Source organism: Scophthalmus maximus, chromosome 10 (assembly GCF_022379125.1).
Source record: "Scophthalmus maximus strain ysfricsl-2021 chromosome 10, ASM2237912v1, whole genome shotgun sequence".
Classification (NCBI taxonomy): domain Eukaryota; kingdom Metazoa; phylum Chordata; class Actinopteri; order Pleuronectiformes; family Scophthalmidae; genus Scophthalmus; species Scophthalmus maximus.
In genome coordinates this window covers 23195648-23220198 of record NC_061524.1, presented here as the reverse complement: position 1 = coordinate 23220198, position 24551 = coordinate 23195648, and the positions used below count along the sequence as shown (strand labels likewise).

The window sequence follows — 24551 nt, the reverse complement described above, 5'->3', positions numbered from 1 at the left end:
AGGGGAGAGGAGAGCAGTGAGTGGAGAGAAGAACCACGGGAAAGTGGAAACCAAAGATGAAAGGACGGGCAGCTGATCAAGAAGGGGGAAGGGGTGACGAGAACCGACCAGATGTCAACCTGGTTCTCACACCGAATGCACCTAAAACTCTGCAGCAACTTTGATGCTTTTTCCCATAGCTGAGCTCCGCAGCCAGAGAGGCTCCCACAGGACCGATTTAGGCTCCGTAATCCCTCCTGCCTGAAACATGAAGTGAAAAGAAAGAACAAGTGAAGCACAGTTAATTGTACAAGCAGACCGGTTTCAACCAGAAACTGTGTCTGTTGGGGACAGTGTGTGAATCTGAGGTGGGGAGCGAATTATACAGCGAGTATGATACACTTATATCATTACTGACTACTGTAAGAATCAATGTCACATGCTTACATAAGTTACTCAGTACATTTATTGATACTTTGCTGGTTTGTGTACATGAACCACTACTTCTACTGGGTTACAGAAGTACAGTAACTTTGCAATCTTGATAGTGGAAAACTGTTTTTGATTCATACCCTCCTTTTCAAGACGCAGTGGTAAACTGAGATCTCCACACTGTTGCCACATTTTTAATTAATAATAATTTTTCTGAAGCTTTAAATAGCCTACTTGTTCATGTCACCATTTAATTGATAATGAGTCTATTTACAATATCAAAGCACACAATTCAACATCTCAGTTCTGAGAGGGCCCATGAGGGCATAAAACATCTACTGGAGAGAAAAAAAACTGGACACGTGCCCTCTGCTTCTGAATTAACAATCAGCTCTGTTTGTCTGAATAAAGAAGATGATGCCATTAATTCATAAATGTTTCGTCACGTGAAAGCACATCAGGTGGTTCCACCACACATCACTGACCTGAACAGTATCAATCACGAACACCAGCCATATCTTCAGGGTTGAGTCTTGATTGTAAGCAACTGCTTGCAACATGCGGTCGTAATTGACCATGTTCATTTGATAAATTAATTATACATAATCATATTAATCTGTTTGAATTATGGCATAATTTGCCATAAATTTGCAAAATTGCCACCCAAGGGGAGATTTTTGGTTGGCACCCCCTAACCCCAAGGTGTTTACATGTTAACCATAATAATAATAATAATAATAATAATAACAGTGATATTAATAATATCACTGTTATTAAGAATAATAAATAATTTAAGAAACTTTTGAGAACTGTTAAGAATAATTTCGTTCTTTTTCGACTCATGTTGCAGCGGCAACTCAAACACAGAGCTACAATGTTGGATGGTGATTAAAAAGGTTCATGCGTTGGTGACTTCCTCACGTCATGACACCAGACAGAGTTCATCATGTTGTCAGCTCATGACTGACAGTTCAGGGCCGGTTTCTCTACAGAGTTCAGGGCTGAGCTAGAATTAGGACCCAAAATGCAGATGACCAGACTCACTGAACGTTTAAACAGATCTAATAGTCTTTCAGGAGAGAGGGGGGGGGGGGGGGGGGTTAATTCAATCCAGATAAGGAAAACATATCCTGGGTATGTTGAACTCGCTTCATAGTACAGGCCCCTGATATTTCTCAAGTATATTTTCTTTTTCTCACGCACCTTTTTGACACCTGAGATGTAGTCCCCTGCTGCTCTTTTATGCAAGAGGCTTGGCAGGAGCCAACACAGCGCCACCCTGCAGTCTGGATAAATTGCACTTGGTTCAGGCTACCTAGATCCAAACAGCTGCTGACGTGAAAGACACACTTTAGAACCCAGCGTGGCGAGCCTGAGCCTCCAGTCCAGATTCCTGCTTGGATTAGTTCAGGTTGCTGGCTTCAGCAGCATGAGCGAAAACTGCAACATAGTAGAAAAACACAAATTCACTCAGGTCGCATCAGAACTCCCAGCAAGTCTCCTCACAAAAATATCTTGACGTCAATCATCTGCCTGTATTTTGATTGTGGCGAGTTTGGACTGGTCGAACTAATGGAGGCCTAATGTGACTGCCCGTCACCACGGCCCTGTTCCTCCCACCACAGGTTACAGCATCCACATCCTAAATAAACCTGGAGAGTTGAATTCATGAGAAATCTCCAGTTTCCAGCCAGTTGGAACTGGTTGAGACCATGTGAGGTTGATACAGGCACACAATCACATGTAAGAGGCTTATCACAAGATGTAGGTGTTACAACAGATTAACATCAGAGCAGAACCGATTCCTAATGTCACTTTGAGTTATGCTATGTGCACGGCTCTAGAATGGAAAGGTCTACCTGGTTGGTCAGTCCAGATTGAAGTAACTACGTAACATGTAGTGTACAACCACAGGTCATGTGGTCAAAAAATGTCTGCCTGTTTAGACTAAAGGAGAATTCAGAGGATCAGTCAGTAGGCCTCATCCTCTAGTATAGATAAATGGACCACACTTCAAGTGTCCAGTGTCACCAGAAAGTTAATCGGGACATTAGAATGTATCCTCATGAAAATCTCTATTACAGTTGGTTATTCCACTAAGATACCTCCAGGTTATGAAGACACGATATAACACAAAGTCTTACCAGTTTGGAAGTGTAGAGAATCCCAGGACATCGGGATAACAGGAGAAGCGTTTCCCATCATGCATTGGTTTCCTCTGTGCACATGCAACACGTAATGTGATTGCAGGGGATTCCTCCTTTGTTTTGCCTCAGCAGATGTGAGGTCTGATGGTGAAGTTCTCCACCAGGCAAAAACATCTTCCATCAGTCGCTGCCGCAGGATGGAGCAGGATGGTGGGAGGTCATGATCTCCACAACTCCGGTGAAGCTAAAGACACTAAATGACAATCCCCTGTTAGGCTCTGTTAAACCCAGATTGGTCCTGATGAGGACGCCGGCAATGGACCTGCAGTCCAGAGCGTTGCATGACAATGTTTAGCTCTCATAGTTATGAATACACACAAATATACCATCCATAAAATTGACAATTAAAAACAGAGGCTGTCATCTCAAGAGCTTTAATCATACATAGAAATTTAGTTCAACAGTACCATTCATTTAGAATGTTGGAGCAGTATAATGTATATTTAGTGTAAAGAGCATTATGTTTTTGTTTTTTTTTCCTTTTTCTGATGAATATCCATCAGGATGATAGAAGCTTTCAGAAATACACCAGAGAGAGAGAAGAGCAGAGAAGAGACTGAGTACATGACTAAGTTGTAACACCTCAGACTACATTTCAAACACAATTTATCTGTGGGTTATGTACCAGCATCCATCCTCCTTGATGGGTTTTATTTTTCCTTTGGACTGAAGAGCAGCAGAGCCTTGAATGCTTCCACAAACTGAAATAAGTGTGGCGCGCCCTCTTTGATCAATGCCCTGTAATGGAGAAACTCGGAGCAGTCTTCTACGACCCCTCCTGTTGACCTAATGGAAGCTGTTTGAACTCGGGTGCGGGGTGAATTGTTGACACTGCTTCGGGGGGGCCTGGAGTGGACGACATTACTGCAACTGAGTGTCATATAGAGGCTCGCAAAGAATCAACCACATCCATCTATTAATTCAGCCATTTCTCTAGCCATACATCCATCCTATCAGAACACATCACCATGAAACATACTGTATGTGCTGTTTGTGCTATCTTAGAAGCGCCACAACAACAATTCCAACCAGCTACAGTCCCAAGCAAAGAAAAAAAACAGAACATTTACAAGACAGAAGGTGGAACAGATAATTGGCCTACAGACCCCAGAAGCGATTCTTTTTCTGTCCATCCTTTCCTTTAAAGAGTAGTTAAGTAACGCCACGTGTGGATTTGGCTGGCAGCTAGCTTCACTGAGCCGCCGTCTCGTTTCTTTCCACCCTAAAACGTATGAAGCTGCTTCTTTTGAGGAGTTGGTAAAGAGTAAGAAACTTGACTTCCAGAGCTGGTAATGATGGAAGCTGCTGTTGCGGAAGCGTCGTGGCATTCAGTGGGCGCGTCGCGCGCAAAGAGAGAGAGAGACTGTGGCGTTAAGGCTGGGAGGGAGGCTGCTGCGCTGCTGCGGCTGCGTGCTGCGACATGGCTGCCGGGGAGGACATGGACTGGACCATGGGCTGCGCTGGTGGGGGCAGCGGAGGCTGAGCCTGCACGGCCCCTGAGTGCGTGTTGGGGGAGGGTGGGGGCGTTGGTCGTTTGAATTTGTCGGGGCTGGTGCTTCTTCTTGGGGAGGGCCTCTGTTGGAAAAAGAGAAAGTTAGTCCAAACTAATGTCACTTCTTGAACGATGCATCTTAACAGTGTAAGAAAGGAGGTCAACTGTAGCAGTGCTTTCTGTGAGGTTCTGATCCACTGGTGGAAAACACCAGTGTTAATGAGTCACTGTTGTTCATGAGCTGTCATTCCATTCAGAGGGATGGAATGAGAAAAGAACTACAAGTAGAACTGTAGAGCACAGGCCTCCGCCCAACAGCTACACACACTCAGATATCACTCCCCTCATCAAGATTCACAGGAATTATAAAGAGAAAAACGCCCTCGCATTATTAAAGAAGGTGGAAAAAAACATTGGATCAGTCCCTTTGTCTGGATCAGAGTTCTATTGGCTCACGACCCATCCTTCTACCAAGTTTCATGGAAATGCCTTTAGTAGTTTTTAGGGGCCGACTGATACAGATTATTACTAATCTAAGAGAACAATAACCGACATTTGAAACCGCAGTAAAAAAGTGTCAAAAGACTTAACTCTTAAAAATGTAAAAAATTAGCTTTGGCGGGTAACATTGTAAAGTTACTAGTCAATGTGTCTCTGGTGATGAATGAAGCGAGAACACTGTGTCTGTTTGAATCGGCTGCAGAAACGTGTTTTGCCAGATTGTTCTGTTTTCTGTTTTCCGGCAAGAAATGTGAGTGGTGTTCTGTGTGTTTGTCTCGGAAACGTTATCTTTATCTGACAACACTGCTCGTAGAACTGATACATTTCCCATGAACACTACGCTGTGAAGTGTCACACGACCATCGGCTCCGTGCCAAAATAGCGTGCGTGGTATCGATTACGAGAGAGATACGCTGAAACGGAGAAGCAAGTGACAACGTGATGTGGTAAAAATCTGTTCCAAAGTCATGGTATTAACTGTTGTATTCTGTGTTGTGACCTCGACCTGTGACCATCAAAACCTAATTCTGAAGACATTCCTGAGATATTGTTACTGGGAATGGGACAGACAGATGAACAACCAGGAAGCACCTTCACGCCAGCGGAACCCGTGGCCGGAGGCATAAAAAAGGGTTTAGAGAAAAATGTAATCCGTCTGAAGTTCTGATCTCGCAGACATACAGAATTATTTCCCTTTTTAACTCCTGGGTGGGCTGCGTGGTGACATAAGTATGGTCTGCATGCACCAAGAGAAAAGGAATGGAGGGAGAAAACTAGAGAGACAGAGAACAGTGGTAGGAAGAAAGGATTTGGTCAAAGGTTTAGAGACTAGATACAATAAAGCAAATGGATCAAACTCAAGTGGCCAGTTTAAACCAACACTGGTGAACGTGCCAACTCAGATAGGTCATATATCTGTGTTACACAAGGTTACCATGTCCATAAAAATAAATAGTTCATGAAAAATAAAAACAAAGAATCTGCTGAATCTGAGCAAAGGGTTCAAATGAAGTCAGAGCTGTCTCAGTTTCAGCCAAGACTCACAGGGTCACAGTGACCTGGACCCAACCCAAGTGGCAGGGAGGATTCATAACATGGGACCGATGAGCCCAGACAGAGAGAGGACTACACACTTCACTCACTTTACTCTCATCTTCTCCCCCGGAAACTAAACTTATCATTTTGGTCAGCACTCACAAACTGTCACATGTACTGACATCCTTTGAGGCTCATCCATTCAAGAGCTTGTCTTAGTTGAGATGTTTTCATGAAGCCCTCTCAAATTATCACGACATATCGGGTAAGTTCATGTCAACTCAACTTGACCATCTGCATCATCACTTTATGTAAATAATGTAAAAAATGCTAAATATTCATGCTCCATGCTTGAAATGTACAGGGATGGTTCAACACTAACAAAACAAACAATGATTTGCCGGCAGTTGCATATTTGCCAACTAATGGCTAAAGAAACTTTCGTAATCTGGGGTCCACATTATAAAACCGATTGTGTTGAATGTTTATCTGTACTACTGGACTTTACGTACTGCTACGGCGTGAGAGGAGCCTCCGTGGACGTGCAGGGCAGGAGTGTTGTAGTGGGAGATGGCAGCTCTGGACAGTGTGGCTGGAGGAGTGAAGCCAACTGTGTGGCTGCCATATGAGAGACCTGTGGCAGGGTGGGGCAGACAGGAAGGGAACAAAGTCATTATATCATTCTATTTGATAGGATTCTAAATACTGCACAAAATCTCTGAACAACAGTTTCAGAATTATTAGGTCATAGATTGGTGGGTGAATGGTGCAATCTATATTGTGCTGACAGAAGAGGAACAGCAGTGCTTTGGCTCCTCAGTCTGTTTTATGATTGAGCAAACATTTGGTTGTAATCTGATATCATGCTGAATCACAAAAAACACGACTGAGCGAACCTGCTCAAGGCGAATGGTTCACCCACTATCATTAGTTTTAATCAGAAAAATAAATTCGATTTCCACAGAGAGGGGGGATGGAGATGCTGCAGATTTATTGTGGAAGAAAGTAAGAAATGTATTGATTGGCCAGAGAGGGGAGGGGGGGCAGGATTTATCTGTGGGTTCACTGACCTTTAAGATACATCAACTCGTCAATGAATGTTTGAGACGAGATATGGATTTTGATAGAACACTTTATAACAAAGATAAAGCATGTGTGTCGCCGATAAGTCATATCAACCTGCACAAACAGTGGTTGTTATTTTTGTGTTGACCGACCCCTTCTAACGTAAAGTAGCCTGTTGACCGTCAGTGGACAGTGGCCCACTCTGATGTACCTACCAGGTGATATGGGTCGGCTGGAGCTGGGGGAGGGGGTGTAGGGGATGGGGCTGGACACGGTCCTTGCTCGCAGGCCCTGAGCAGACATCTCATTGAAGTACCTGAGAGGATGAGAGGAGCTGTTCAGTTCAGGTTGGTGTCAAACGACCCATGCTCCATTCATTCTGTCTGGTGTGTGAGGCAAACACCACTAAGGTCTGTCCTTCTCCAGGACTTCTCTGAAGCAGAGACAGTCATGTGTGGTCAGAATCCTGTGTATGCAGGTATGTGATTACACAACTCTGATGCCAATAAGCATTAGCTAACATTATTAGCAGTGTAGATAATGTTGCGGTGCAGGTGGCAGTTCATTGTATCGGCTGTAACTGATCAACGAGGGGACAGACCTCAATTCAACTAGCCTGTCGATATCTGATCAAAGAGATTGTGAGAGAAGAACTGCCACTGTCTCACCATCATGAGACCTCTTGGCATTTCAATTCATCACTGTCGAAGATTGCATTCTCTCAAAATGAACTTTGGTTTATAGCATATCAATAAATGAAGTTTACAGACGTTATGTTTGGAACAAAAGGCTCATAAACACAAGGTGTGAGAGATGAACTAGCCACAGCTCTGTCAGAAACACATCCACATCATGTCATGTACATTTCATATGGGATTAGGGTCCACACATATTCAATGTTAGGGGATAGGGGCCAAAAATATTGACTCCTAATGAATAAGAAATAAGAAATATGGCCATTTAGGATACTGTTCCTCATGACTATATGTCAAGCCTTATAACGGGGGTGTCAAACTTGAAGCCCGGGCGCCACGTCATTTTATGTGGCCTGCGAGAGCTTAAAAGGGCATATGTTTGTCTTATAATAAAAAGCTATGCTCCTTTACAGCATACAGTGACCATAAATTACATCCCCCACAATGCAATGTCGATTTTGTTACCCGCGGTCAATATGGAAACGAAAGGGACCCCTGTCAGGTAGACCAGAGAGGAGGAAGACAGAGGGACGAGCACTGAGCCGCAGCCCAGGACACCAGCCGGTGAAAATGTTCGTTCTGCACTGAACCTCGACAAAATGATGCTCTCATTAATGACTGATTCTCTCTGTTAAATAAAAAGAACGGCTCCAAGTGCCATTCGGATCCACAACAAACCCACGTTGCAGCTCCGCCTGCGTCTGGGAGACTGTATTTACTGTGGTAATCAACCGCGGTTTTGATGATAATTAAAAATTTTAATGGTAAAACTAGCCGTCGAGAATTTCACCATGAAACCGGTAATCGTTTCAATCCCGAGTGCTTACATATATTTTTTACATGTATGTAAATGCATGTTCACTTGGATAAATAATAATCAAATGCAGACATATATTTAACAATATGTTAAGAAGTAGTTACATTTATACAGTCTTACAGTTACAACCATAGTGGTGATGTAGCCTGGGGTGGAGATGAGTTTGACAGCCCTGGTCTAGAGCAACACAACAAACACAATGGTGTGTTGAGTTCAGAACAGAGTGACGGGGATTACACAGTTAAGTGTTGTTCACTCAAGAAAGAAGGCAGTCGTCAACTTAAATGATCCTAATACTTCGGCTCCTTTTGTCGGTTATTATCCTGTGTTACCACCGGTGTCTGAAGCAAAGCAGCGTGGCAGTACAAAAATTTTTATGACTGTAAGAGAAAACACAGAGGCAGTGTGGAGCTGTTGGAAGATACGTGGGTGGTGACATGATTAATGAACACCATGCTGTTAACTTGCTAATCACAAAGAGAGCCTATACAACACTGACAGATACTGTGTGCTGAGGTGACACACACACATGCCTGTGTTTTCTGCCTCTGTCTCTCCCTCCCTTTTGTTCCTTCACCTTCTAACAGGTTTACCCGCCGTCGTCCAATCAGCAGTGTCGGCAGTATAAATGGCCAATGGAGCCAAATGCCTCTCCAGTCACTTGGCAACATGAGACTCAAGTACACAGGCCAAGTTATTTACCAAAAGGACATTGTTTTCATCCATTTCCCTGCTGACACATGTGGTTTTATCTGTCATATTGTGTGTCCCAGCCTTTACCTCTCATCGTCCATCTCCAGGCTGGATTCACTCTCTGACAGTTGTCTGCACAGGGCCTCCCTGCGCTCCATCTCTCTCTGAAGCTTCCTCTGCAGCCGGATGTTCTCCTCCCTCATGTGTCGCTCCTCCTCTATGTACTGTGCACGCTTCTCTGTGTCTGGAAGGGGGGACATAGAACAAATGACATCAGATTAGACACGGTCACATCTGTACACCAACAAGCACAACTACATTCATGTATAGCATGTGAGAATTGTGGTTAAATGTAAAAACATCATCTGTTCCTGAGATCGATCCGGAGAACAATCTTGTTTCTTTGTGCTGTCCAATGTTTTCTTTTCAAAAACCAAAGTGGCAATGGGTTGATTCTAACCTCGAATATCAATCAGTCAATAGGTGCCATGGTGGCAGTACTGTCTTGCATCTTGTCAGAGCAAGTTAACGGTTGGACTGACAGCTCCCTCTAGTGGTGACAGACTATATCGTGCGTGTGTTTAGACTAGTCTCCATTTATTAATTCCATGAAGCTGAATCCACACTTACTAAGACTAAAGATGAAAAGACTAAAACTAAACTGAGATGGTCCTGTTGTTTTGTACACACCAAATCTGATGCAACTTTCCAATGAATGGAAAAGTAGCTCGGACCTTTTAGGACCCATTAAAAAATAATGATGGTCTAAGAACAGTAAATAATACAGGGGACAAAAATTGATCCCACATCCTAGTACAGCGCATCCTCAGTGGCATTCATGTTTGGGGGAAACAGACTACAGGAGAGTGAAGGTGGGACTTTGTATAGAAGAGTGGGAGTAATGAGTTACAAGTTAATAAAAGACACAGTGGGAGGAGAAAGTTCCTTCATTTTCTCAAGTTATGAAAATAAATGTTCATCCAAAGGACAAACCAGATGCACATTTCTCAGGAAAAGTGGTCATAGCTCTAACTTTAACTCTAAATAATAAAATGCCTATAATATCAAGTCAAGATCTATCTGCCTTACATCTTGCTTGTTTCTAACATTTCAGGGACAAAAATGGTGATGCTGCTGCCAGAAGGCAGGACTCAGGAGTTTTCTACTGTTCATGCCATTCAACAATTTGAAGTGCAGCGTTCGCACTGAGCAACACAGCTTAAATCTTAATACCATCTAAAATCTATCTTTTCCCAAATTTACATTCAAATATATGAAAATCTACTTTCACAGACCCGAAACTTATTTGGTAAGATTTCATAGTGTCATCACTGTTTTGTTAACTCCTTCAGGTGCATTAATGTTCACGGCAACTCAGTATCGTAGAATTTAGTGTTTCATCCTAAATAACATCTTAATTGGCTGAATTGTCAAATGAAAATAAAAACATGACACAAAGCGTAAGTATGTTCAGTATGAAACTGTTACTGTGAATATGGTTGAAAAAGTCTTATGCTGCTGTTGCTCTTAACTGCTTCAACACGATCACACCTCACACAATCCATGAAAATTCTTTAACAGTACAGTATTGTAACACACCTGGGCCTCTTTTTGAAGTCTTCTTTCTACAGATTAACTGGAACTGTAGCTTGTATGTTAGTAATATTGTTATAATACTAATAAACCTTAGATGCGAATTTAACAAAAAACTAAAAGTCTTTCACAAGTCAAATAAGGGAATACTGTTGACGAACAGAAAAGTTCAGAATGGTATAACATGTAGTAGATAGTAAAAAGAATATCTTCTGCGGGTTAAAAAATCCACAACATCGTAGGATGCATATATTGTATTTTAAGACCAGCGTGGATTTAGTTAGTGGCTAGTTATTGACTAGTGTGCAGTTCCACTTCTTTCAGATGAAATGTGACCAGTGAACCACAGGAAGGGAACAGGGCTGTAAACTTCGTCGGCACATAGCCAGAAAGTGTCCTGTTCACTCTGATCTATGTCAAACAAGCCAAGACTGGGTGGAGGGTGAATCACTGCTTATCTGAGATCACTTTTACCAATCACATCCTTAATCAGCAGTTTAGGGCATCTGCCGCCTCAGAACCCACAGACCCATTGATCACCCGATGAGACGAGAGGCCACTTACGCTGCAGCTCAGTGGTGCGCAGGCTTTTCTTAAGCCTCTCCACCTCGTTCTTCAGGAAGCGGATATGCCGCATCATGTTCTCCGGTGAGTCGATCTCCATGGAAACATCTCTCGGAGAGGGAGGAGCTGAGACAGGCTGGTCCAACTTCTCCTGAAGGATTCTAAGTGAGAAAAGCAAACAAAACACATTGGTGGTATTCTTTAAATAATGGGTATACTTGACAAGGTTTTTGAGATCCCTGGGTTTACCATGTCTGGACAACAGCCTAAAGGCCAAATCTAAGACAAGTTCCTGGTCTACTGCATCTTCAGGCTAAGGAGGACTGTTGTGATTACCAAACTAATATATGAATATTATCAGGCTATAATGATGTCATTATTTTCCCTATTGCAAATCCCTCCTATAAACTATTACCCTTAAAATGTGTCATCTGGATTAGAAATCTACTTTTAGTAGATCACCTGTGAGTATATTCACTGAAGTCACTGACGCGTCATACATTTAATGTATGCCTGTGAATGTGTGTGCATCTGTCAGACACAGAAAGGGGACAAGAGATATTCTTTCTTTAGCCAAGAAAGAATGAAATAACAACCATTCTGAAAAATTGTCCAAAATATTGCTGAATCTTACTGTTGAGCATCTTAAAGACATTTTATTCTTCTCTTGAATAACTGGAAGGTAAATTGAAATGACACGTTTCTATATAGTGTACATGAAAGCCAACCCACCAAGCTTCATACTATTAACTAGTGCAGAAACTATTGGTCACTCAACAGATGATGCACAGACGAAAGCCACAATATGTGGATGAAAGCTCTGGAAAATGTAAGTTGGAGCCTTTGGTCCTTTTGCTAATGCTACTAATGAGATCTTGGCTTTCAAATGTGTTGAATATGAGTGTAAAATAAGCTGAATCCAGGCCCACAGGACTGAATACTAAAATGACCACCATGTCTAGAGATTTATGATCATTCCACACCTTTTCTCAGCCTCCAATTTGTCCATCCGTTTCCACAGCCTGTTGACCAGCGCTTCTTGTTCCTGCTCTAATGTGTTCTCAAGGTCGATCTTCTCCCGCCTTAACTGGGGAATAAAAGAAACAGTGCGACTTACAGAGATGGAAAAACCTTGACTTTGCAAAGCCTTCACGGATTTGCACACAAATACACTGTACCGCAAAACCAAGGTCTCTGTCCAAATAAACATCTCTTTCATAAGGCTTCAGTTCCTAAGTCAGCTTGTGAGAGAGAGGCAGTGATAGTAAAAAACTAAATTCAGAATAAAGATTCCATTATCGCCAACTGATACACATTAACTCATAAAATAAGATGCTAATTAGTGGGTATTTGGGGTGGAATGAGGTCACAGTTTTGGTTATATCTCCATCTGGTCAAAAATGCGCAGTAGCATTACATAAGCATCACTCTCAGCACATACAGCATGCATGGCATGCACACCTTCAGACATCAGAGAAAGGAAACATTATTGTGTGGCTTCACCACACAGGTTGACAAAGACCAAAATAATCTTACCAGGTGACTTTCAGTGGGAAGAATTAAGGGTGGTGAAATTTGACATGTCACACTATTTAAGTACCTGGACACATAAACTCAGGGACAAATTGTTCCACACTGGATGCTGATGCACTTGCTCTAACGTGTTAAGCATACCTGTTCCAGTGTTAGCTGCTTTGAGATGGTTTCATTTTCCATCTTCTTGATCTTTTTCATTAGTTTGTTAACCTGGAACTCCTGCTCCTGCTCCAAGTGCTGCTCCAACTCTGCCTTCTCATGCTGGAGCTAGGATGGAAAAAGGGGAGGATAGTGCATGGACACAGGAAAAAAAGAGGAGGCGAATGAAACAAAGGAGACGAAAAAGAAGGGAGAGGAGCAAGAGCAAAGGAAGAGACTTGTGGTGAGTCAAATAAAAACTGTCAGATAATCATATTTAGTTTATACATAGAGAATACAGCAACATGGGAAGCCAAAATTACAATTCCTCCTGAATCATGGTTTAAGTTACCAGAGGAATAAACAGTCAAAAATAATGATCTGGCAACCAAAGTAACCACCTCTGGCAGCTCCCCAGTACAAAGAACGGGTGCGGCTCAGCACTGATTTAAAGCGGGACGGCTGTGTGATAGATTATATAAGTGACTCATTACGGAAAAGCAGACTCAAATTCATTTATGGGAAAAAGACCTTGAGAAGGAAAAATAACAATTTCCGCTATGCTACTAGCAGAAACAACGACAATACCTCAAAACATCGCTGTTCTTCTTAACTTACAATGACTGCATTCATACAGAATTGAGTGCTCTGTGGTATCCCGGTTGGAAGAATGGGCAATCGAGGTCTGACACACCCAGTACAGCCACCTCCTTCTTCTTAAGAAACTAAGAATTTAAGGAATAGTTTAGAAAAGGCTCTTCCATTTGACTAATAATTTCTCCAGGAGGATCAATAAATGATTATCTTAAGTTAATAAAGGTCTATCTTGTTTACCGGGGCTCTACCTTACTGTGGTGAGTAGCAGCAGCTATGACCAAATCTGTGTGAAAATATGTCTGTTCAGTTTTATTTGCCAAGATATTTTATCCCACATGGGTTCTTCTATCCTTCACGCAGACACCATTAGTAAGCAACACCAGAACAGTGTCAACGTGTGCAAAGTGCATATAATGCTAGCTGCGTGTTTTTCCTTTTATTGGTCCATACATGAATGATAACAATACGACCGAAACGGAAGCCTTTTATCCGCCTATTATCATGACACAGAATTTACCGTGTATGCTTCATAAAATGAGCCCAGAGGGGCACTGATTCCAATCCTTAATAGGGCACTGAAGTTGGTGACCGAACTTTAGACAACTTCAGTAGAGGTAAGTCAATCTTCAAAAGTAATGATGGGGAAATGCAGGTCAGAAAATGGTCTACAACAGTGCTTTTCCAATAGAGCATTTATACACCACGTTAAATTAATGAGCTCATTTGCTCAATTCTCACTCTTTCATAACAAGAGTAAGACGTATGCCCATGTTAGCATACACACACCAGCACAGGTCTGCCTCATGTTGAGTCAGAAGGTAAGACAACAAAATCACAAACTAGTCCACCTGCATGATCTCACGCAGGGTCGTGTATGTGTCCCACTCCCTTACACATCAACAAACCATTAGTCAGCCCACATCTAGCCGCTGAACGTGTGCATGCTCTGTGCTCTGCAGTTGGGAAACAAGATGTGGAAGAAAGACACTACCAAATAACCGACAGACGGGAGTAGAGTCATTTGAGAGTCATTTGGAGCAGCTAGCAGCCACAATGAAGTCATCTTGAGCCTTTCCAGGCTTCAGGCAAGTACCAGGACAGTCGATGGTAGTGCGCTAGCAGCTGTTCACTCAGACACGGGGTGGTGTGCACAGATACACGTATGCTGAACGTGCTTGACAATGCTGCAGCCACAAACTTTGCATTAACACAACATCTCTGCACCACAGACAGGTTTTTTATCAATATTAGTCATCAAACAGGGTAAAAATGTCATGCCGATGTGACTGTCTGGCATGAACTAGTGCAATCGATGAGGCACTGGCCTGTGGTGTTCCAACTTACTTGCATGAGTTTCCTTGACAGCTCATTGGTGAGAAATTCCTCTTCCTTTTCATAGTTGACTGCCAAGGTCTCCTTCTCCTTCTGGAGGGCCTGGATCTTCTTGAATAAGGTGTTGCTGATAAATTCTTCCTCCTGCTCCGCTCTCGCTTGCTGTGGGATGGACACAGGAGGAAGGGAGGCCAACATCAGTGAAGTCGACTTTGAGGTATAGCACATTTATTCTGATTAAGCTGTGACAATCAACAGTGCACATGAGAATAATGCAACACACGCACACACACACACACACACACACACACACACCACCAAAAATCTGCTGCAGTGAAGCGTTGTCAGCCGAAGAGGAAGTAGAATTTCCCTAATGAAGAGACACTGCAGCGAGGCAGCAGGGTGCTGGTGCGTCTCCACTGAGCCTCCAGCTCCAGTCCGTCTGCCGCCGGGAACATGCGAGTCGTCCATGAGCCTCGAGGAGGACCACAGAGAGAAGCCCCGACCTCGCACCGCCGGTGACATTTAGCTAGCTCGCTAAGTTTGGCCCACATGCTTCCATCTCTCCGGCAGATCGGTTACACATTTCTCACGAAGCGATGGCTAATTAACGGAGCACGGAGACACATGACGCTCCAGGCCAATGCTGCCGCTGGGCTATTTATTTCAGCCGGTACTCGGTTACCGTCTCCTCGGTGGACTTGACATGGTGACGATGTCGGGCAGTGGGCGATCAGCTGACCGAAGAGCTCGCATCACTCGTGTAACCTGCATCGTGAGGTCCCCACCTACCTCTAGCGCACGTTACCTTGGAGGTAGCGGCTAAGCTACAGTTAGCCACGGTCGGGAACGCAAAACAAAACAAAGCAACCAGGCGGCTACCGCTGTCAAACAACCTAGCACCCGTTAGCCTGCTGGCTAAGTTAGCCACATATCCAACCAACGCTAAATAGATCATATTGGGTGGACTATGGAAACAGAATGTCGCGCTCATATGCAGCTAACCTCTCCGGGTAACACACTACACGTGTCCCCAGTGACTATTAACGATGAGCGGCCAGCACCAGCCGCAGCTGACTAACTGACAAATACAACATAACAAGTGGCGTGAGGATAGCATGTAGCCTGTTAGCTAGCTCCCGTTACTCACAATGGTGACGCTAGCTTTGCGGAGGTCCCGATTCTCCTCCTGCAGGGCTTTGCACTTGAGTTTGAACGTCTCCAGCTCAATTTTGAGAACTTTATTCTCCTGCTGCAGGGAGGCCAGGCGGTTCGTCAGCTCCTCCAGGCGGAACTGTGAAATGACGATGCTCGGTTTCCCCGAGTTGGATGCGGACGTCGACATCGGGGCGGCCGAGCTGCTGCCCGCTCCGTCGGTGTCGCTCTCGCTCGCGCTGTCCGCCATGGCTGTGCGACGGTGTGGAGGGAGGAGAGGAGAGGTGCGCGAGGCCGACAACACGGGGCCGCGGACGCGACACGGGTGAGCCCGTCCATTGGTCCGCTGCTCGCGCATGCGTGTTGTCGCGTCCCCCGCGCTTCCAAAGATGGCGGGCAGCGACGTGACATCTCACCCCTCTCATCGCACAGTGGCTTTGATTTGACACGTTTAATGGCCCGTCCACACACAGTTGATTACACACTATGGAAGCCAAAACCAAAGACGCGACTAGATGCGATTTCCGCGTCAGGTGACGCGAGTAGCGGGCAACCCTCAATCACACACTCAGGACAAGTTTATTCAGTCCAGATCAGCTGAGAGATTTCTGTCCAAAATATCCTGAGAACTGGAGATAATCTATATACAAATATTACCAAGGAAAAAGGTGTCGGTCTTTTATTTGTCAAGTTGCCTCACATAGAATTTATTGGCAACATATTTATATTCAACAAAAAAACTCCCATCAATACACATTTACTAAACACACACAGTTGTGTCATAACATCACATTGACTAACGTGGATTTGACCTTATCTTCATCTACTACCTGCCGAACCCCAACTGGTACCTTAACATTCATACATGCCTTCACCATTAAAGGTTCTATGTGGCATTATGTAGGGTTCACTTTAACCGTGTGCGTGTGTGCGCGCGTGTGCTCCTGGGTTATTAACTTCCTCCATTAATGAGTTGTGTTTGTTTTCAAACCGGAACATTGTCAAAATCCACAATACAAAATGTTATCTTCAATGTTATGAGTTACTTGGAGTATGCAATGGAACATCATTTAAAGTTTTTTTTTATTAATAATAATTTGTGTCCTTTCATCCATCCATTTCATGTGTTGGTTGGTGGTGAAACATTTTGCGACCCAGCGCTGTCCCTAACTTTCACCAGCAGAGGTCGTTATCGAGCACAAGACGGTATAATACTCTTTTTTATGAAGCTAAGGCTGTATGACCTTGGTCTCGTATCAGTGCTTTATTTCTACATTTTTAATTCAATTCATTATATTTATCTGCACAAACTTTGTTTTACAAATGGTGTATATTTGTATTTAATCAAAATACCACATGTTAATTGGATAGTGCCACTAATATTTTTTATTATATTTGTAAGTAGTATTACAGTAACTACTTTACCTATACGTTTTTAATCATCTGCATAAAATATCCACTCATAGTGGCTATGCAATCTTAATGTTAAATCATACAGAAAATCATGAGAGGCAGGTCTGCTTTGAAATCATTTTTCCATCTTATCATTGATTACATATTCAACTGAAATAAACAGAATGGTCATAAGGAATTATTGTTGCCTGGCCCTGAAAGTCAGTCCAAGCATATGAAGATGCAGCCCGAGAGACTCAAAGAAGCACAGAGCTCTGGTTGAAGGACAGGCCTCAGTCATGGCATCTCGATGCTGGAGCCATTGCCTTACTTAGGCAATGGCTCAAAGACAAGAACACAAAGACAAGAACAGAAACAATTGTTCTGCGAAATCAATGCATTTTATTTTTTTTATTTTTAGGTTGATTTTTTTTTTTAAAGACGTCTGAAACATTTGTGATGGCATCATTGTTGCTATAGCCTCTAAAAGACCTTGAATAACCAAAGTGCTAGAATAGTTACATTTCAATGGCTTCACGCTGTTAGTAAGAATTGTACATCAAAAAATCTGCTCAGGTGAAAACACATATCCGACAAAATTGACAAAATTGATAGTTCCACCATATCAAAGGATCCTATACCCCTTGATTGACATAGTAGTATAAGGGGATGTGGTACAGCACCCTACCTGATTTCCTTTCATCTCCCCTACCCCAAAAAAATAAAGTTACATAGTTTTCATGTCCACAGCATAGACGTCAGCATACTGAGCCATCGCACCAGTAGAACACCACACTTTAACTACATGGGCATCTAATGAAAATCAGTACAAAGAGAATTCCTAATGTAAAGTAAAAATGTTTGCCAATGAGCTAGTGAAAACAATTCTATTGGACACTGCATACACAGACTCTCAAGCCTAAAAAGATCACACAGTTTCAGAGTTTAACACAATTTATTTAATGCTTAAATAATTGTTTTTGACCGTCCAGTGTTTTTGTCATACAATATGCTATTTAGAGCTACAATCAAATGATGTCTTAATGTGTCCTTAACGTGAGTAGGTTTTAAATTAAGGAAATACTTCACCAAAAAAAAAACCCCAAATGAAATGCCCCAGTTTTCTTCTAAGACCACAGCAGCCGCAACCAAATTGACACACTGCTAAAATGATTACAAACAGTCTAACAGTGTACAGAGACTCCTACACCTCATAGCCAATACGCACAATACAGTTATAATTTTACAGCGAGCCAGCCTTCTAGCATTTACATTCAGATTATTTCGTTCTTGTAGCAGAAGCTGCCCTCCGGTTTTACATAGACAAGACATCACACCCTCAAGAAGCTATAGATCCTTTTTCCCCATCTTCACCCCAACATGATGAATGCTTTAATGGTATCCTTTTTTCATTTAAAATATAAAAGTGGTGACAGATGTTTGGGCTATATGTGTGCACAGATAAAGGGTTTTATTTGTCATTTGAATATTGTGTTTGCAAACTTGTAAAAATTGTACTTAAAATAATGTGAACAGCATGCATGAAAATAGGAGTACTCTGAAAGGCTGCTTCTTTGCAGGACTAGATCACCTCCCACTTTGGGAATTATTGAAATTCGATTTTCTGGAAATTTCCTCTATTAAAATCAAACCAGCTTTTTTCATGTACAAACATTATAACTGCTCTAATAATTAATTATACAAGAACCTGTGAAGTTACACTCAAATCTTTAAAAGTGGAACTGTTTCAAAAGGGTATGTTTCAACCAGAAACATACCCTTTTTTAAAAGAATTTTACACATTGTCATTTTATTTACAGAAAAAAAGCTTTTGTGTTAGTTAAAGTTTTAAAAAGGAAGAAAAAAAATCCCAAAACAATTTACATCCTGACAACAATGGGTTCAAGAAAAAACCATAAGGCGAGGGTTGAAGTTTGAATCCGAAGTGTTCAATTAGATATTTTGTGTGTGTTATTGTGTCTACTTGGTTCTTTCCACCCACCGTGTGGATTGGGCTCGTGTGCCATCTTTGGTCACAGTTGCACCCGTGGTGTTCAGAACTGGAGTCTTTCGTTCTCACAACAAACGATGCTCCACACAGAGCTCTCACGTCACCAGTGGACCGATGGCATGTATTTGTCTCACACAAAACAGGAAGAATCATTGTCCATGGGTCCACCGCAGTCAGAAGGCGAGAACCTCCTGGGTCTTTCGATTGACAGGGAGTGAGTTGTTCATGCTCATGCGTAAGTCAGGCGTCGGCTCCTCACGTGAAAACCATTTGTCTGAAGAAGATGTCTGCAGACTGGGCCCCTGCCTGAAGTCCTCACACAGCAGCTCTTCAGCCGTCCGACTCGGTCCCTGTACACCTGGGAGGCACACAATGCACATCACATTTAATGTCACTGTTGAAAATGTTACAGATTACAACTACCAGGATTTTTTCGGGAAGAATAATAATATCCTAAATCTAAAATGTACATTCATATTTATGGGAATATCTTAATTTGCCTAGCGTGAATTCAATTCAAAGGGTGCAACTTTCTCTCATAAAAGACCAATTCTTCTCAAAGGGCAAAAAATACTGTACATGTGAACAAGCCCTCACGCTCTGTGGGGGCCCTCTGTTACCATAGAAACTCTATGCCAGGCTTACAGCAGTGCCATATCATTTCTAAGTCAGTTTTGTACAGATGGAATGATTCACTGCAAGCACAACACAAGGGTGAGCAGCAGTGGGGATTAACAGTCTGGCCAGTGGGATAAACTCTTTTGGAGTTGGGGATTTACTGGACAAAGACAGGCATGGAGGGTATCAGAGGGGTAATGTAATGCTGAGGTGTGTACCATCCCTCAGCCTCGTTTCCATTGTAACTGTTCCCTTTTCACACACACTCAGTGAACGCGGAGGACAACCACGCACAGGCCTCCGTCAGCCCTTTGCAGTCTGCGGGACCGTGAGACAGAGCAACTATCTGTGGAGGAGTCAATTAAAGAATAGGCTGACATTGTGGAAAACACCCTCATTTGCTTTCTTGCCAAAAGTAAGATGAGAAAATCAAAAGCCGAGCTGGAGAAGAATGCTGCATGAAGAGCAATAATGCACAGATGCTGCACACTGATACACTGATAAGTCAGGATAAGTATACTAACAGTGTTACAGAGAAAGACGATAACTACCGTACCTGATAGAGCTCAACAGTCCCTATGAGTGGAGCTTCTTATCCCCCGACCTTCTGTCATCCTTCCGCCTGCTGTTCCTTGATCCTTCTCCTGGCTAGAAAACACACAAGGAAATATAGTTGAGTCATGGTTCTCTTTTCCTCTGGTGGGAGCAAAACAAGTTGCAACCCAACTCACAAACCTGACCCAGCAGATTGAGACAAAGGAGAACATACACTACACACACTGCAGGAAGACGACACAGGCAAATGTTAGTGGTCTTTTTGTTAGGAATATAATCAGGAACCAAAGCACACACCAACCACACACCTGGAAGAAGACAAATTACATTATTATGGAAAGCGTTAGGAACGAAAGAGACTGTATTTCCCCTGCAGAATCATGGAACCGATTAGTCCTACTGTTGGATAATCAGTTAACACTTTGAAAGAGCATGAAAAGCAACCGGTCAGGAGAAGCATAGTCAGCACCCCCTTTGTTATGTTAGCACAATACACACCACACTGTCGAAACACAAAATGCAACGTTGTACTTTTAACGATGGCATTCATGTTGATGTTGTTTGTTTTTTTTGCATTTTGACCCAAAAGAGAAATATCAAGGACAAATTTTCCCGAACCAGCAGGTGTGAAACAAAAGTTGACCTGCACCACTGGAAAAAAGCCCCCCCCTGTCAGATTCAACTGATTCCACTGTGACTTAACTGTTCGACTTAAAGCTGCACGTGGTATCACTCAACTCTGCTGTTTCAGAGACGTCATTTCATGTTCAGCCACCTTAAACCCCATTGACCTCCAAACATGGCCCCAAAATAAGCTTTAATGTTAGGGGGTGTGTTCATATGCACGCTGTGTCACGTTTACACATCTGCTTGTTCCAACGCTTCAGTGAGTGAAATATTTGAACCCAGAAACGTTGTGTTCTGAAGACTACACCCTTACAAAGTGTAATTATAAATAATATACATAAGTGTTTCACATTCATTATTACATATTTCATTAAAAAAAATGGGTTGGAACAATGCTTGTCCAAAGACTACACTGCTGTTGTTCCAGAGGTTGCTTCTCACTGAGGTTGACGGAGACACGTTTCACATTTGGATGAGATACAACGTTCTGTTTTGTCGCAGCTCCTCTGTGTGAAATAGACTACTACTACTTTTTAAGATCAAGATTTTTCCAGTGCAGCTTTAAGCCCAACTCCTGCAGTTAGCTGTGAACCTCCCACATGCTGGTGTTTTCTGCCGAGAGACTAACAACATCCCATGCATCCAATGGAGATTAGACCTTGAACCCAGGAACACAGTAAGGTATCTTTATGCCAACCTCAGACCCGTCTTCCGGCAGACTGGGACTGCGCTGAAGGTCTCGGAGCCACTTGTCACCTCCTTGGTTGTCTGGTGTGGGAGTAGAAACCCTCCGAATAACCTTCCTGATTACCTGCCCAAGGCAGAAGGATGTCGACAAAGGAAGAAAAAGATCGGATCCGCTTTTGTATGAAAAAAAAAGTTTAAGCTACTCTCCCTGTGGTAAGTTTCATTTCAGCTGAATGGGAAATGAAAAATGAAGTTATACATTACTTTTCTACTGACGAGGTTACCATCTCGGTCCATATAGTGTTCCTCTGTAACAGACTCGCCTGGGATATTCTTTGCTTCTTCTCCCTGCAAGCATTTCTGGTTAGCACATGAATAAAGGCTCACACAACAAACCATCCCCTTCACCACACCCAAGCAACACCTCCCGAGACACAAACCGCCTCTGTAATGTAAGTACGCAAAAACATATCTATGCACACACAAGTCCACACTTACACAGTTCACTTACTATGAGTACACCAAGCACAACTACTATCATGCAGACCAGCCCAGCCCATGTCAACCAAACCAAACCAAACCAAACCGAGGCCCCACCCAGCTTCTGCTGCAGGCTTTTAGGGTACCTTTAAAATGAGACGGCGTCTGAAGATTCTGGTGGTTACAGTCTGTTCTTCATCTGAACCAGAATCTACACTAACCCGCTGCTGAGGAAGGCATCATAAGGTCATTACACAAACACATGGGGGAGTCAGGAGGACGCAAGAGAATTAGTTAGTTGAGACATTTTGTTGATGCACTTTATGTTCTTCATACGCCATGGTTGTCTGGATCAAAAAAGAGAAAGCTGGAATCAAACACTGAAGTTGGTGTCTTTAGCTCAACTTATACCATAGATGTTTCTCCTGCAAAAACAGATTCACAATGCAATAAGGTACTTTAGTAGATTCTACATTCATTCTAATCATTATCATTAGTAACATTACCTTGACTTTTTTCTCTGACACCAGCGCGCCCTCTTCCTTTCTGCCATTCGATGACTCAGAGGAGCCGTCCTGAGGTGACTGCTTTGAGCTGTTGCCATTGTGTCGGGATCTCCCCGATTCAGCCCTAGACGAGGAGGTGATGGACTCACTCGAGATCTCTTGACTGTTGGGTAAGAAACAAAGAATTCGAATATGGTCACAGGATACAGTAAAGATCTACAAATTGGACAATCTGAGAAGATCTCTGAAAAATTGTTGTAAGTCTTGAAGGCTTCACAGAGACTTACCTTTCCCGTCTGTCTAGCAGGTCTGAGCTGACACTGCGGCCTGGCGTCGGTGGTTCCACATTGACGCTGGATGAATCACTGTGCCAACCTGAAAGTGAACACATGTTTTTTTCTGCCTGTTCAACCGGACCAATAATCTCCTGAAGCCTGTCCTGGATCATCTCTTCGTCCTCCTCCTTTTCCTCTGAGGCTTCTTCATTCTTCACCTCCTCCATCAGAGTTCCTAAAGCCTCTCCTCTAATTTGTTTGTCTCCTTGTTCCTCCTCCTCTTCTTCATTGGATCCAGACTCACTAGATTGAAGTTCTCCAAGTGCATCAACCCAGGCTTGAGTGGAGAGGCGAGCTACAGCCCGGTCCTCTGCCGCCTGGTCCCCTTCTGATGTCCCGCAAATATCTCCTTCACTGCCACACAAGCCTCCTCCCTCTTTAAACTGCAGTTCTCCATCTGTGTTATCCACTCTGTTACTCTCGAAGACTGTAACATCACTGCCCCCATCCACCTTTTGTTGTACCTCTGGTGTTTCATCAATATCCTCTTTGACAGTCACTGCTTCTACTGTGGTACACATTTCTAGATTGTGCTGTTCTTCTGACTGATCCTGAACATCTCTTACCTCTTCCATCACACAGACTGTCTCCTTATTCCCATCTTGTACATAGACATGATGCTCTTCCTGCGCAGATTCCTCATTCTGTTCTACCAAATTTTTAGTTTCCTCTGCCATCGTAGTCCTATCTTTTGTTATCATCTCACATTTTCTCTCCACATTTTTAATCAAGTCCTGCTCTATCCACTTTCCCACTAATGCTCTGCTCTCTGCGGCCTCTGCTGTAACTGTCTCAACAACCTTCTTTGTTTCTTCTGTCACTTCCCTTTCACATCCTTTCAAACCTACCTCCTCCTGTGCCCCATACGAGGCTCCCATCTGCACTCCTGTGTCTCCTATGTGTGCTCTGTCAGGTGATGAAAGGGTTATTGATGATACTGAGGATAGTGAAGGGGAAGATGTGGAGTAAACCATGTCAATGTCTAACTCACACATCTTGGGGAAGGTGGGTGACTTGGGCTTGTGGCTCAGCTCCATTTCATGACAAGGCCTGTCCTCCTCCTCGCTCAAAAGCAGCTGGTCGTTCAGAGCGATGTGGGGCTTTCTGACCTTGGAAGAAGGATCAGGGAGTTCAAAGGCTGGGAAAGATAGGGTGAGCTCACAAGGTCTGGGGGGGCTCCTAGGAGGGCTGAATGGCTCTCTGCTACCAGGCTCTATCTCAGGGCTCCATGGCAAGGGCTGAGGCTGGGAGCAAGCCAGCAAAGGGGAGTCTGTTTCTGGCTGGTGATGAGCAAGGGAAGGGTTGGGGGTGATGGGGAGTTCGGGCTCCAGGAAGTTGGGGTCAGAGTGCAGTGCGGCGGGAGACTGCAGCTCTGCTAGAATGCTCTGATAATCTGTTGGTGACAGGATGAGAGATGGAGAGACATATCCACACAAAAGCATGCCACAAAAAAATAGAATAAACCCACACCCTTACACACACACTATATGAGGTGGACAATGGCACAGA

The 24551-nt window shown here is 43.3% G+C and overlaps 2 protein-coding genes across 37 annotated transcripts in view; both read right to left on the bottom strand.

Annotated features, from left to right (window-relative positions):
* Positions 1-2976: 2976 nt before the first annotated feature.
* Positions 2977-16188, bottom strand: LOC118283440 (coiled-coil domain-containing protein 6). The gene is made up of 9 exons (XM_035605398.2): positions 15827-16188; positions 14689-14838; positions 12748-12876; positions 12057-12160; positions 11074-11234; positions 9004-9160; positions 6927-7027; positions 6159-6280; positions 2977-4193 (listed from the first exon to the last, which is right to left on the bottom strand). Exons 1-9 carry the CDS (start codon positions 16079-16081, stop codon positions 3990-3992), a joined length of 1383 nt encoding a protein of 460 aa, XP_035461291.2. The 5' UTR covers positions 16082-16188; the 3' UTR covers positions 2977-3989.
* A 1417-nt stretch (positions 16189-17605) lies between these two features.
* ank3a (ankyrin 3a) overlaps positions 17606-24551 on the bottom strand; it is a 113037-nt gene continuing 106091 nt past the window's right edge. For 26 of the 36 annotated variants that reach the window (XM_035605351.2, XM_035605347.2, XM_035605346.2 and 23 more), the window contains 7 exons: positions 22995-24435; positions 22708-22870; positions 22348-22428; positions 21986-22069; positions 21732-21845; positions 20409-20500; positions 17606-19592 (listed from right to left, as the gene is read on the bottom strand). In XM_035605351.2, the coding sequence (XP_035461244.2) occupies positions 20429-20500; positions 21732-21845; positions 21986-22069; positions 22348-22428; positions 22708-22870; positions 22995-24435 (1955 nt within the window). In that variant the 3' untranslated portion in view covers positions 17606-19592; positions 20409-20428. The remainder of the gene's footprint in view (positions 19593-20408; positions 20501-21731; positions 21846-21985; positions 22070-22347; positions 22429-22707; positions 22871-22994; positions 24436-24551) is intronic. The other 10 variants (XM_047334871.1, XM_035605381.2, XM_035605382.2 and 7 more) reach the window with 8 other exon arrangements.

Coding starts and splice junctions, on each gene's coding strand:
- LOC118283440 (XM_035605398.2), bottom strand. CDS start 16,081: ATGGCGGACAGCGCGAGCGAGAGCGACACCGACGGAGCGGGCAGCAGC. Junction 9,161..11,073: donor GCGCACCACTGAGCTGCAGC/GTAAGTGGCCTC, acceptor CCCCCCTTCCAG/ACACAGAGAAGCGTGCACAG. Junction 4,194..6,158: donor GCTCCTCTCACGCCGTAGCA/GTACGTAAAGTC, acceptor TTTTTCCAACAG/AGGCCCTCCCCAAGAAGAAG.